We start from the raw sequence: 15900 nt of genomic DNA on the forward strand, positions 1-15900 counted from the left end.
CACTAACGTAGAAAATTTTGAACTACACTTGCGTACTCTTGTTTAACTAACCAAATGCTATGCGCCTCCCTCCTCCAACAGTCTAACCCACTTTTGAATAGCAATGCCATACCCAGTCATCTCCTCCAACTATTTTCCACTTCTTCCCTTCCAGCAACCGCTCATCCTAGTTTAGTGGTCTGATTCTTGTACCTGTAGGCAGGACTCGCAGTACCTTTGCCTTTTCTCCTTGGGCTGCTCTACTTGATACTGCTACTGTCAATCCCTCAGGCCTAGCTGAGTCTGTTGACTTGGTCCCAATATTACCCCTTTCGGTTGCCACCCTCTTAGACAGGATTCGAAAACTGGTCCTATGTGGATGGAGTCAACATACCTCTGAATAGTGATACACGCCCAGTCCCCTCCTCCTACTCTCTTCATCCACCGTCTACCCCTTTCAGCAGCCACTCACCTTGGTTTAGTGGTCAGAATCCTTTCTCTGTGGTCAGGCCTAGCAGTCATGCCACCTTCTCTCCTTCGGCTGCTGTACCTGATGCTGCACCTGCCAATTCCCTAGCTTATCTGAAGTATCTCTAGCCTCAACAACCCCTTCCAGCTGTCACTGCCCCTGGACTAGCATTCTGAATTTTTGTATGTGTATGTAATCCATACCTTTCATTCCATTTCCAGCCAGGCTAGAGATCCTATGGCCAGTGTTGCTACCTCTTGATGGAATGCTAAAATTCCTGACTCGTCTGTATTCTCCCTCCCTCCCCATTGATCTTGCTGCTCAGGCACCCCAACAACACTGTCAGTAACTCTTCTCCCCTACCAATAACCTCTCTCTTCGCCTGCTAATTGCAGTAGCAAAGAATCTTATCCCCAGCATGTATTCTATGATAACAGCAAATGTCCACATTCCTGTACAATTGCCCGCTCTAAGGTATTGTTAGCTATTAACGTTGTAACACACCATCAAACCTCTTTCCCTGGAATTGAAAATTCTTACTACTAAAATCTTGAAGCACTATTCCCTAGACTTGAACGCCATACACATAACCCACCACTTACTCGTCCCCATAGAATTTATCTGTCCCTCGACACTGAAAAAATAAACCTGAAGCACAATTCTCTAAATGGAAACAACATACCCAGACTCCACCACATACCTCTTCATTGCAGAGTGTCTCCTTCTCTCTCCACCAACAAAATTGAGTGTAGTGGCTGTCTACCAGTAGGCCTTAGACAAGGACTCTGAACAGGAATTTACACACTCCCACCTAGAGCAAGGAAGACTATGGGCAAAACTCACTTATAAAACAAAGACTCTCCAGATTTCAAAGGGACTCCTTAGATACAAGTGTAGAACTATGCATGCTCATATAAGAAATCTTGTGGAAAGTCCCTCACAATCAGTTATAGCCTTTCTGATCATGCCCAACTATGATATTATACACTTTGACAGGGAAGTCAAAAGTGGTGGTAGATTAGCAATCATACATAGGGAATCCATCACTCGCAAACACACCCTCTTCATACCCATTTAATGCCTCACAGTAAACTTCAAATCGAGAGTAACCAACTCCAGGTCGTCTACCACCATCTAGGGGAAAACAAAATACAATTTGTGGAGCAATGTATGGGCTTCATCGCATCACAGCTTACACTGTCCAACCGCCACTACATATCTATTGGTCATTTGAACCTGCATTGGGGAGAATCCAGAAATAACCAGCATCAAGCCCTTTCTTCATTTCTGCTAATAAATTACCTGACCCAACATTCCCTAAAACCTAGGCATATCGAAAGGGCCACTCTGACCCTGGTTATTTCTGGAAAGGAACATATACACACTGTTGATCCGATCATTGTGAACTGGTCTGGTCATTGCCAAATCCTCTTTGACCTCTCCTTCTCCAAGTTTATAAACTTTAAACAACCTAAAATCTTGACTAAAGACACCAGAAATGCCAACCATGATGTCCTGGAGACATGTCTAACTGACAGACTTCCCCACATCCTGGAACAGGATGGAAATACAGCTACAAACCCCTTCACTCACACCTTAAACACCATCAAGGATGGCATTGCACCTCTCGGAGTGAAAAGTTTTAAGAGGAAAAGAACGTTCCTATGCTATGCTAGGGAGCTCACAAACATGGAAAAATCCTCAGATTGTTCAAATGCACATGTCAATAAAATCCCTCTACGAATAATCTAGAACTTTTTTGGGGTGCTAGAAGATCATACAAAAAGCATGTCTTCGATGCCAAATGCTAGCTCGTTAGAACTCAGATTGATCTGAAAAAACACAGACCCAGAGAGCTGTTGGTAGTCCAAGAAGCATCAAAGTCTAGGGATATGCTAGAGGTTTTGGAAACTTAAATGAAATGTGAGGAATTTGCATGTTTTTTCCCCAAGATCAAACTTATTGAAACTTTGTGCCCAGTCACACCATCAGCACTAGTACTGCTCTCACTAAGAACTCCACTAACACCTGACCCTGTTTTAGGGACACCACAAGGACTGAACTAAGTAACATCTCCAAGATCAACCCTTCTAACCAGTTCTTGGATTCTCTACCTGCCAAGGCGAGCGAAAGAAATGTGTGATATCCTAATGCCACGTTGGTCAAACATTATCAACCTCTCTTTTCAACATGGAGTTTTCACTGATTGCCTAGGAATAGGGAAAATGTCTCCTTTAGTAATAATAAAAAAAATAAAAAGATGATCCTGAGTACATGAATAACTATCACCTGATCTCCGGCTTCCCTTTGGTAGCTAACATCCTGGAGAGCTGTGTGGATAGCTAAAATCCTGGAGAAGTGCGTAAATATCCAACTAAAGCAATTTGTAAAAGCCACCTATCTGCCAAATGAGTTCCAATCCAGCTTCAGAGATGGTTGGATTACGGAAACTACACTCTTGCACATTATTGAGGAAAGAGACACTTGCCTGTTCATCCTTCTTGACCTCTCAGTGGCTTTGGTAAGGTCATGCATGATACCCTGGTCTCTGAATGACCTTGTGGGCTTTTAAGGGAAATTCATAGTGTGTTTTAATTCCTACATAAAAATACTCACTAGTGATCAAAGCAAAATATGCTTTAACCCTTCAGCAATATCCCAAGATGTCTCTCAAGGTCAAGGTTCAAAGCCAATTGGTCTGATATTGGTGGTTAGCCTTTTGGTTTTATCAATGTGTGTCTTGTTTGATATGGTTTTGTAAAACTTTGTGGAAGCTGCCAGGCCCTCACCATTATAACAAACATTGGCAAAAAGCAATTAAATGTTTTTATCTCAAAAAGCACACATTTCCACAGTAGTCCCTGGCACTGAACAGAACTACTTTGCGTGCCAATATTCTCCTTTGCGAAAGAGCGAAAGTGGATGGATGAGTTTTTTTTTTTTTTTAATAAAAACAAAGAAAGTTGGTTAACTCCAGACCTAATAAGGGCCCGATTCTTAACGAAAGTCACAAAATTGGACCCATGGTATATGTCCTTGAATTAGTGCAGATTTACGACTTTCACGAATTCAGAAGAATTTAAAAAAGTAGTCCAGGAAATCGTTCTACTAGAAAATATTTGTGAGCTGCTTTCCAGCATGAGCAAATGTGCAGGTGTAGATTTGCTCATGTGAAAATCTGTTGAGCATTTACAAGTTCACTTTCCCTTCAACCTCTTCTTCTTTTTTTTTTTTTTTTTTTTTTCTTCATCCAATGGAAGAAGTTTTACTTCTGCCATAGTCAGGACTACATTTCCAACGTTTCTCAGTATGGAAATAGATTGGAGAAAAGCTGATGAAGAACCCCTAAAACATGCAATTTAGTAGGATTGCACAGACTCAAAGGGGCATTCCAACCCTGGAATTGCTTAATGCTACCTCCAGCCCCAGTACGTAGGATTGCGGAAATGTGGCAAAATTAGACAATTGCTAGAATTCAAACCCAACTATAGGATGAGCCCTGGCATAATTAGAAAGGCTAATATCAGAGCTTTAATGTAATGAGATTTTGTCGTAGTTTGTTGCTGCACTACGCGGCATCAAAGGGATAAGTGGATTTTCTTTTTACGGGACAAGTAGATTTATGAAGCAACCTGTCCAATGGACAAGTACATATTTTATATAATTCCACACTTTGACAGAGTTCTAAGTCCAGCAAAAATAGGGCCCAGAAAAAAATGACTGCAAACGTGAATTGTATTGACACACGTATGTTTAACAGCTGTGGGCGGTCGATGAGAATTTTCTGTACACCAGCTGGTCCTTTCTTTTATAACTCCTAAATGAGTATTTATTCCTTTCCCATCAATGTACAAACCATACCTATTTTTGTCTTACTCACTGAGAAAAAATGTAAAATATTATTATCTTAAATATCAAAACTGTAAATATTATCAAGTTGTGTTGTTTGTTCTAATGCACCATCTCACTTTATTTCCAGATGCTAAAGCAAGATTGCAGTAATTTCCATATTTTCTTAACATTTGTACATGAACTGCCACATTTCTGAGATTGTTAGTAAGTTGGAGATATGAAAGGGAGCGAGTCAGAAAATGCTCTTGTGCGCAGCATTTTACGAGTGTCATGCAGCTTTGAAGTGATTGTTTGTGTATCTTATCTATCAGTTATTGATGCTAACTGAAGTCACTACTGCCCAGTACATTCTGTGGTCAATATTTCCGAGGCTGGCTGGGATCACTAGCGCTCATTAATGGTAATTGCTAGCTAAAGTCTGTACTGTTTAATCACATTTCTGGTAGAATTGCTCACATCTACGGTGAAAACACTTCTAATCACTGACTAGGCCCAAGAGGTGGTCTATTTAAACGTTTAATCTCTGATAACTGGACATGTCTTTATACAGACATAGGCTTGCTATTTTATTCAATATATGGTCTTTTGGGCAAACATTTCTTAAATATTACATTTCAGCATGATACATTGCTGTGAAGTTACTCCCTGTAATGGTGCTTAAAATGATATCACTTCGGTGGCTCAATTACTATCTAAACAAGCGGTGTCACTTCCTGTAATGGCAATGAATATGCAACTTAGATCTACTGTGTATTCTAAACACTTCAACATTGGGCGGGCCGCACCATCCTTCTAATGTTGATAAATGAGTACCTACAAGGTGGCTTGTAGTCAATCATATTTGTCATTGGCAGTATTACTTAATGACAAGACTATAGTAACAACAAAAAAAAGTACAAATGTGTCAGGCATGCGTCTCTACAAGTTTGTATTGTGTGCCCGGGCTTATTTTTTGTCCCTGTCCAACCCTGCTGTTCAGTAGCGGTAGCTGCCTTCGCACTAGACCTCTTATAGGAACTTTTAACGTGTGCTCTCACCCCGTGAAGTCAGCCATGTCGGTGTAGTGTCCAATGCGACTAAAGGATGAAAAGGGTCGGGGAACAGCGATGCCCTTGTGACACTGAATTGCTTTAACACGAAGCTAACTGTTTGCAGGAGCAGAGGTGAGAGGCGAATCACTGAAATCAACAATGGCGGAGTATTCAAGCATAAAAACCACCAAGCTGGTGCTGAAGGGGATGAAGCACAAAAGGTAAGCATGCAGCGAAGATGGGTGCTGTGCTCTGTTTGGCTTATATACCATACTCCCTTGTTCGGAGTTTCTGCTGTATAGGACATGGAGCTTTCCATCCTTTGGTGACAACCCTTTCCTATATAGCGTTGCAGATGAGGACCTCATCTACAAGAAAGTGACCCAGTGCGGCATCGCAGGCCATTTGGATGCGCCGCACTGAGTAACTTTCAAAGCACAGGTATGAAACCTATTTACGATAATATGTCGCATCCCTGCGTTGGCGCACAATTGGCTGCCATGCGCCAGCGCAATAATGGGGAGGTTGTTTTAATGTAGGAAGGGTCAACTTCCTGCACACAAAAAATCACGAGAGGTGCCTTCCTCTTTCTGTGTGTGCTGCAGAATGCAGCACACATAGAAAGATAAAAAACAAAGAGATATTAAAACATTTCTCCTCCCCTGGGGAGGCGTATTATTTTGATGCATTCCCAGGTTTACAGAAGTTTGTAAATCTGGGATTGCGGCAGAGGCCGTGGGTGTTAGTGGGTGCACCCACAGCAATACCCATGCCGCGCCCCTTTTGCGCAAAGTGCTGCATAAAAAGTGTCCGTATTTACAAGGACACGAAAAGCCACGCAGGGTGGCTTTACGTGTCATGTAAAAATAGGGCAGCAAAATGCACCGCCGATGCATCACAAAAAGTGATTTTCCCAGCGGAGCAAGGGGCTTGTAAATAAGTCCCTGAATGCTTTAACAGAACACTGACCCACACGCATGTGGTAGCTGCCAGCAGTTGTGGCGGATCATCCGCTATATTTTTAAGAGTTGTTAGTGAGAGTAGAATTCACAAAACAATAGTAAATAAATTATCAGAACGTAAAGAAAAACTGTAAGAATGCCAAAAAGGCAATCTAAGACTATATTAAAATTGGTTTGTGTATGACAGACAGCTATTCTACAGAACAGCAAACACGGGAGACTAGGGCAAAAACAAACAGATAAGCAATAAGACAAAAATTGCCTCAATCGTAGAGCTCTAAATGGTGGTTCCAAGTTTCTTTGTCACAAAAGCAAAAAGTGACTTTCAGCTAAGCCAGTTAAATGTTTTCCTCATCAAACAAGCTTTGGCAAAACTAACCGGTCTGATATTTTATAAGTGATAGTCAAGTTTGTGGATGAATGGGTGAATGTGAGAATCTATGGTTCGATTGATGGCTGAGTGATTGAGTATTTGGATATTTAATGGTTAAGTTGACAGATGCTCACAGACTGTACCAGTCTTACAGACTGAGACTTGAGGCACAAGTAATGCTATTTTAAAACTGCAAAAAATTACCAGCATTACACCAGTGCAAGCAACACACCAAGGCAGGGCACCCGCATGGTAAGAGTGGACCGCTTTATGTCAGAAATGACCACCATGCACAGTGTTGTCATCAATTATGTCCTTGCAAATGTTGCAGTGCTATTATCAGTGATCTCCTTGAACATGTCATGAGTGATGCAATATGGAGGATAATCAGCTATGCATGGCGAGGGCACAAGTTATAGTTGCGCTAAGGCACGAGTTATAGTTACTAGAGATAACTATAACTGGTAAATCTCAGTGTTTTTTTTAGCATTAAACGTTACGTTCTCACTAAAATTTTCACTAACTATATTACTAGAACTTCACTTTACCCTTTGGTTTTTTTTTTCAGCGAATTCCAAGCTTACATATATTGAAAGTCTTTGAACCTTAAATTCTCAAGCATTGCTGAATGGATTTACACCAAATCCCAAAAGGCAAACTTTCTGAACCAAATCTAGCTTTCTGTCAAATTTGGTGTAATTCCGTTCAGTTCCTTCTGCGGTATCAATATTCCTATAGAAATTTGCATGGGGGAGATTGCGTTTTGGGGCCCCCTTTATTATTGGGCCCCCAATGACAGATCACCCTGAATCTTTCCAGGCAGGACCTGCAGTGAATAAACCTTTTTTGGAAAAGTTTCGTGAACATTTGTCAAACATCACCAAACAGTACAACTTGTGATCCAGCCTTTTGTGATGGGTTTTGCAGATGCATATTCCCACTTCATTAAATCCTGCTGTGCTGCAAAAATTGAGGGCAGGCAGCACAGCAGGAGACTCTTTGAGGAAGTAAACTCTTTCTTTGGTCTGAGGATTGTGATAAATGTGCATGTTCAGCGACCCACTTTTAACAACTTGCAAAATGTGTCTGGACGACAGGACAGTCCTTGAAAAACTGGGACTGTCCAGGCTAATCTGGGACGTCTAGGCACACTAGATAGGTTGGATCCTTTGTGTCTTTGAGTATCCTTGGCCAGCAGAACAAAGTGGTTCCATATAACCTGTCTACTTGCCAGTTGTATGGTCAGTCGGTGGTAAGACCAGGTTAGTGCCTCTACCTGTTGTAGGTGTTCTGTTCAAGTTGGTATGAATAATAATTGTTGGTCCATTCGATCCACCCTCTGTATCAGGCAACAAGTACAACTTGTTTGTGGTGGCTCAAGCCACCAGGTATCCAGAGGCGGTACCACAGAGGAGCACTACTGGAAAGGTGGTATTTAGAGCTCTTTTCTAGGGTCGGACTTCCAAAGATGGTACTATCGAACTGAGGGACCAACTTCATCTCTGTAGGAAGGTGGAATCTGACTGCATGGTTACCCCCAGTTTTTGCCTGGTGTTTTGCTGGTTTTGGACTTAGTTTGACTGGGATCCTGCTAATCAGGACCCCAGTCTATCTACTTTCTCCCTAAATTGGTTGTTCATGTACTTTAGGTACACCTCCGATTGGATTCTGGGGTACCCTTATAAGACCCAGGGCATAGGTACCCTAGAGGCCTCTCGGGGACTGCAGCATGTATTATGCCACCCCTGGGAGACCATTCAAAGTGACACAACAGGTCTGCTACAGCAGCCTGTGTAAGGTGGTGTATACACCCCTTACTTAGATATAGGTTCACTATATCTATCCATATCACTGCTCATATAAACCTATCAGTCACCCCTATAGCAGGCCTTATCAATCCTGAAGGCAGGGTGCTGGGTTTTATGTGAGAGGGTGCCCATGCATGAGCAGAGCCCCTCTGCAGCTTTTGGAACCTATATTCCGGGGTTGTTTGTGATGCAGCCAACCATATACTCTTAAGTGCATTATAACCTTGCGGTAAATGCTAACTTTAAAAAGGCTGCATGGAAACATGTTGTGTTTGGTGTCAAACAACTTGGAATCATACCTCCACAACAGTAACTGGTGTGGGAGGTATGATTCCACTGTACTAGAGGGAGAAACATGACAGCACCGGTACACCCGGTACCAGCTTTATAGACCCTGGCATCACAAAATGGATGCTGCCTGCCACAGACACGAGTCTGCCCTCCTGCTGCTGGATGAAACTCCGGCAGGGGATGGCTGGACAATAGATTTCCTGTCACAGGGAGGTGTGACCACCTCCCAGACAGGTTTTAGTGTATTGGGGCTGGGTGGGTGCACTCTGAGACTGCTTTGATGTCTGCACTGGGGGCACATTTGGTGTCCCTGTGCATAGTCCAGCTCAAACTGGTTGAAGGGGATATCAGCCCCTGCTCTGGCGCGAAACTGGACAAAGGACATGGGTGTAGCCACCCCTCTGTCTTGACCCTCCCATAGGTGGTTTCCCAGAGTTTGTCCCACCCCTTCCTTGGGTATAAAGTAGGAGGTGGGTTCCTAAGCTTCCCCGAGGCCGACCAGTGCTCTCAGCAAACCTGAGACCTGCAGCCCTTGTGGGGATCGTGCAACCCGAACCCCTGGACAACGTGCACATTTGCAGCAGCATATGCTTTTTAGCGATCCCTGAGGCTATGCTTTGGGCTACTTGTAGTCCAGACCCCGAGCAGTGATTCCACTGATGATTACTGGCCTACACTTGTGGTAAATATTTTAATTACCTGTACTATTTTTGATGCGGAAAAACTATTAAGAATAACTCAGTAAAATGAGAGGCAGAATCCGTGGTATCAGAGGTTCTGAAAGGGCTTTATTCCTTTACAGTTCGAACTGCAGGCATCCTATTCCATCACCACGGGGGTTCAGGAAGGGAAGGCCATACATTATTGACAGGTAATGACATATATAAGAAAACCATTACATTGAGACAGATGCAGGGGGCGTAACAGCTGATAATACAGATAGGAATATGCATACGTAACTAAAAAGAGGCGTAATAGTAGGTGTAAACTAGAAACGTCATTAAACATGATGTCACAAGTGGGTGGATCCATGAAAGAATCCTGCAATGTCAGCAGAAATACTTGGCAGAGATGCGCGCGCAGCCGCATGACATGTGATTGACGTGCAACTAGGGGGTAAAGGAGACTTGGCATTTAGCTCTACATGTGGAGACAAAAGTCTGGAGGGTCAGGTCAACCTAATCCTAAATCATATCTAATATCCTATGTTTAAAGAACTGTGTTATCCAAAAGGGAAGGTCTCTCGGACGAAATCTAGTCTATACTGACTGTGAGTGCGTGTACAAGCGTCTAAGTGTCTACATGAGATGCGAGGGGCAGAAATCTTTCATGGTAACAAGGCTTATGAATTACTTGCAGGAGGACAGGGGGGCCGGGCCCCTTGCTCGGTAGCTGGAGGAATGTTTACCTAAACTACTAGACAGGAATGCATTGAATGAGGAGCGGAGCAGATAATCTTGAAGGTGAAATACAGTTTTGGCAGGCAGACAGGCCGAGTCAGGCACCGTTAGCCGCGCAAGGAGTAGGACAAAGTTCATGGATACAGATGCAAGCTCAGACTGGAGCTGTCAAAGGTAGAAGGCAGGAAAAGGCTTGATGGCAGAAATCAGGGCCTACTCGCCTGAACTGCAAAATGGAGTAAATGAGCCATATAAAGTCGGTGGCCTTTCATACTTAGGAATAGAATATCCAGCCCATTCATGGCGGATCTGAAAGAGGACATGTTGACGGTGGACGCACATGTGTTTGCGTCTTCATAACTGGAACTGGAGGGAACATACATGTACTTGTAGCTTATACATGGAGCCGTTGGGGTCTAAGATAGGGGACATAACTGATCACAAAATTCATATTTCCTCATTCCCTCCTTGTCCCCTACAGACCCTCAGGAGATATCAATCTTCATCAATCCATCGATCTGTTCATATAGCATCATTTGTTCTTCTTTCTTCTTCCGGGATCTTGAACGAAAACTTGGAGGTGGAATACACGATGTGGCACACAGACCACAAATCGCTGGTCCACATTGTAGACATAAGCAGCAACTGAATAGTATGAGAAAGCCAATACCTAGGAAGGATAGGATCCTCCATCCCCAGGCTGACAACACGCTCCAGAACCAACCGGACCAAGTCCAGGTGCCTGGATTCTGGTGTATCTGGCTTACAATCTTATGAAGACGTGTTATGGCTTTATATACAGATGGCGAATTTTCTGGTATGAAAACGCAGCAACTTGATACGATGACCCTACAAGCTCCGCCCCTATCGGCCAGGATGACGTCAAGGACAAGACGATTTTGAAGAACAACAATCCGCATCGCAGACTGCTCCTCTGTTAAGTTGCCCAAGGCGGAAGTAGTTTCGTTTACTACTGCTTCGAGGGTTCTAGTTAATCTACGTATCAGCTTACTATTAGTAACTGTACCTATATAAGGAAAGAAACCTTTATTGAAATCTGTATATTTTTCCCATGCCGTTTCAGTATAGTCGACAATTGGGAGATCTCTCCGTTCTCTATTGTGTACTAAATGAGTATTTCTGTGATAATCAGGAGGGGCTAGGAAAACAGGTGGCAAAAGGAATGCGATGTAACAGGTACCATCCCAATCTAAAGGCAAACGTATATATGCGGTCTGACCACATACAAAGTAGGAATGACGGGAAGCTCTAAATGTAGACTTGCCTTGATCACTGAATTCTATCACAGTGGTGCATTTACTATGGCCCATATGTATTGAACCATTCTTTCTTACACACAATTCACCTTTAACTGGAAATACTGACATAGCGGGCAAAATTGGTGCGGCTTCGGATTCAACATTCAGGATCATGAGATTAAGTGTAAAGTTACCTAATCCATATACTTCATTTTCTAGATCTGTTCCTGTTCTTTTGGGAAGTCCCTCCTTGTTAGGGTAGCAGACTTTGAGTAAAACTAGGTTCAGGTTTCCCCAAACCCAATTGTCTTGATAAACTACTGAATTTGAGTCTAAGGAATTAATTAAACTAAACCATGCTCCACAGGAGCCATTGTGTGTGAACGGATACGGAAAGAGAGGCAGAACTCCCTTATAATTCTGATAGGGAGGGAGTCGGCCACATATCCAACAATTGGTAGCATTGCTGGTCTGATGGGAATGATGTAACATACTAATGAAAGTGTTGTTGTGCAGCGCAAATCTATAGGACAACTCATGCGGGGGTAATTCGCTAAAAGAATGTTCAGCAGTAACATTGTAAGCACGTTTAGAAATAGGGTAATATATGTGCAACAGTATACTTGCAGCGATGATCAGGAGACTTAAGAAAAACATAATTAATAATGTCACTATGCAATGACTACGAAGTGATTTACAATACGCATACTTTTTCAGCTGCATCTGTCGATTTCTTTCTCTATTCAGGTCTAGAGGATACATGTCAGGGACAAATTCAACCGATTCACCTTGGAGAGGACTTAAACAATCAAATTGTCTGACTTGCTAGACCTTAATTTCAGTTTGTAAAGTTCAGTTTCTTTAGGTTCAACCAAGGGGAGCTTTGAATCAATCGGTGAAGAAATGCAAGGCGTAATGTTCACATCAGATGGTAGTCCATGAAATTTCTTGATATGACTTGAGTGTAACCACCCTTTACGACCCTCGATCTTCACGGCTGTTCTTGTTGTTAGCAGAACGAGTTGAGGCGATTTCCACCTAGGCTCCAGCTGGGTCTTCCGGTCAAAATTCCGTACCAGCACTAGGTCCCCGGGAACCACGTCATGGGGTTTTACCTCGGTGTTATCGGGAAAGGCTGCAGCTACCTGTGAACGACAAGATTGTAGTGCAGACATCAAGGAAGCCAGGTAGTCTGTCAGCATATTACAGTCAACATCAGTTATTTTACGGGGTATAGGCGTCCCCCACATATTTGGTGGTCTACCGAAGATCACTTCATACGGGGATAGCCCTGTTCGAGAATGTGCTACCATCCTCATGTAAAAGAGTGCAACTGGTAAGGCTACTACCCAATCGACACCTTTTTCTCTGCATATTTTAGACAATCTAATTTTCAGAGTTTGATTATGGTGTTCCACAAGACCTGCTGCCTCGGGGTGTCGGACACAGTGGAACTTCCATTGGTAACCTAACAAAAGTGAAACGTGTTTCATCAGTTCGGATGAGAACGGCTGGCCGTTATCTGAGTAGACAACACGTGGTAAACCGTACCGTGGGAAGAATTCTCGAACTAACTGTTTGGCAGTAGTCGGGGCAGTGTAATCTGAAACCGGGTAGGCTTCGGTCCAACGGGAAAGAGCACAGACAACTACGAGAACATATTTGAATCCTCGACATCGTTCCATCTGGATATAATCCATCTGGAGGACTTCAAAGGGGTGATCAGGAGGTTGAAATCCACCCTGTTCTACGGGAATGCTTTTACCTGGGTTAAACTGACAACAGATCATACAGGTACGAACTTTTTGTTTAGCTGCTGCTCGTAAATGTTTGTTGAACCAAATGTGTTGAATGCTGTCTAGCATAGCCTTTTCTCCTAGGTGTGCTGGACTATGTATTGTGTTAATGATGACTTGAACCATAGAGTCAGGAAGAAACCGTATAGATTTTTCCTTCGTCATCCATCCTTGATCCGTTTGGATCCCTCCTAATTCAGTCCATTTCTTTATTTCTTCTGGTGTAGCATGTGTCTGTATGTCAATTACATCAAGAGCGGGATCCTTAACTGTCATACAATGTGTTGGTGTTGGAACTATTGTCTTTGTCACGTCAGTTGTGTGGGTTTGAGCAGTCTGTTTAGCTGTTCTGTCAGCTAGGTCATTGCCTTGAGAAATGATATCGGTAATTTTCGTATGGGCTTTGCATTTCATAATCGATATTGCAGTGGGTAGATGAATTGCATCTAATAAAGCTTGAATGAGGGGTCCGTGTTGGATGTGGGCACCGTGAGAAGTCAAATAACCTCTCTCCCGCCACAGCACGCCGAAGTCATGAACGACTCCGAATGCATAACGTGAATCTGTGTAGATGTTAACTTTCTTATTTGTGGCTTGAATACAGGCTTGTGTCAGAGCGATGAGCTCTGCTGCTTGAGCTGACAAAGTGTTTATGCAATTTGTTTCAATGACTTCAGTGTCTGTTGTGACTGCATAAGCGGCCACTAACTCTCCTGTACTTGTTCTCATGCATGAACCATCTACATATAATGTCAGGTCTGGATCTGACAATGGGACATCTGTCAAGTCTTGTCTGGGTTTCGTCGTGATAGTAATGATTTCAATACAATCATGTGCTAATGGGTCCGTTCCATTTACTGGCAAAAGTGTAGCAGGATTTAATGTATTACACCGTCTGATTTCTATGTGTGGCTGGAACAATGTTAATTCATAACCAGTAAGTCTTGCTATAGTCAAGTGTTGTGTTTGCGTTCGGTTCAAAAGAACCTCTACTGCATGTGGTACTTGTACTGTCAATGGATGTCCTAATACTATGGCATCGCTTTGTCTGATTGCTAAAGCTGTTGCTGCCACTGATTTCAGGCACGCGGGAAGAGCCTGAGCTACAGGATCTAATGTACTAGAGAAATAGGCACATGGTTTGTGTGATCCTGCTTGTTCCTGTGTGAGTACTGACAAGGCAGTACCTTCGCGTTCTGTAACAAAGAGTGTAAAATGTTTACTGTAACATGGCGTTGCTAAAACAGGTGCTTGACATAAAGCTTTCTTTAAGCTTTCAAAGGCTTGTGTATGTTCCTGAGTCCAAGGGAGGACAGTCGATGTGGCTGCCTCCTGTGTTGTCAACTGAATGAGTGGTTTTGCTAGAAATGCATATTGAGGGATCCACTGCCTACAGTATGTAGTGAGGCCTATGAAAGCCCGCACCTCCTTTTGTGTCTTGGGTATTGGCATGTTAGCAATTAACTGGATGCGGTCAGGTGTAAGCTGTCTTCCCTCCTTGGACAGCGAGTGCCCAAGATAAACAACTTGCTGGACACAAAATTGCAGCTTAGAAGGGGACACCTTGTGCCCCTTTTCGGCCAGAAATTGTAAAACCGTCAGTGAGGCTTTTTCACATTCAGGTTCGCTTCGAGCGGTGATCAGCAGATCATCGACATACTGAAGCAGTGCAGTGTTGACCGGCATGTGTATACTGTCAAGTTCTCGTTTCAGTGCTTGGCTATAAATGCTGGGGCTTTCTGTGAATCCTTGAGGTGCGCGTGTGAATTTAAAGCTTCGTCCATTTAAACTGAATCCGAACAAGTATTGGCTTTCCGGATCTATTGGGACGCTGAAAAAGGCATTTTTTAGATCAATTACAGTAAAGAACGTTGCTTTGGAGTCAATGACTGTCAGTAATGAAGAGATGTCTGGGACCACGGGGTATTGTGGTACAATGCATTTATTTAATTCGCGCAGATCAATAACTAATCGATATACTGGCGGAGCTTTTGGATCAGTTCGTTTAAGGATCGGAATTATCGGGGAATTACATACATTGGAGTCAGTTTCCACAACCACTCCTTGGGCAATAAGCTCGTCAATGATTTGCAGTAAAGCCACTACAGCATCTGGAGGTAACTTGTATTGTCGCATTCGTGGTAGTACCACTCCTGCCTTTAGTGTGACTTGATATGGTGTAATGTTCATGCAACCAACATCAGTGGGGCCTTGTGCCCATAGGTGTGTAGGTAAATTCTGCAGTCGGTGATCCATGTCTCTGGACACATAGTGCCCTTTGAAATCACGTAAAAATAATCTTACTCCTTCCGGAGAACAACATATTATAGCTCCTAGAGCTTTCAATGTTTTTATACCTAACAGGTTTTCTGGACATGATTTAGTAAGCAATAAATCTGTAGTTCATGTCAAGGGACCAATCGTAAGTGGAAGGGGTTGTGATACTTCATTAATGATAGGTTTTCCTGAAAAACCAAGGGAAATATTCTGTGAGCCTGAGAGGGGTGCCCCTGGAACTTCACTGCGTCGTATTGTTGTTCTGCTTGCCCCTGTATCAAGTAAAAACTTTCTGTCCTGGCCTAATAGTTCACTGTGTACATAAGGTCCCTCTTGATCTACAGGAACCTCGATAAGGGGTAAGCCGACTTCCCTCTCTAGGCTATTTCATGTGTATCGTTGA

General features: G+C 43.1%; 1 protein-coding gene across 1 annotated transcript in view; it reads left to right on the plus strand.

The window, feature by feature from the left end:
* Nucleotides 1–15900, plus strand: part of FRG1 (FSHD region gene 1) — a 110230-nt gene that overhangs the window by 10638 nt on the left and 83692 nt on the right. The window contains exon 2 of the mRNA XM_085641988.1: nucleotides 5456–5552. Within this exon, the coding sequence (XP_085498114.1) occupies nucleotides 5491–5552 (62 nt within the window). The 5' untranslated portion in view covers nucleotides 5456–5490. The remainder of the gene's footprint in view (nucleotides 1–5455; nucleotides 5553–15900) is intronic.

Source organism: Triturus cristatus, chromosome 2_2, assembly GCF_964204655.1.
Source record: "Triturus cristatus chromosome 2_2, aTriCri1.1, whole genome shotgun sequence".
NCBI lineage: Eukaryota > Metazoa > Chordata > Amphibia > Caudata > Salamandridae > Triturus > Triturus cristatus.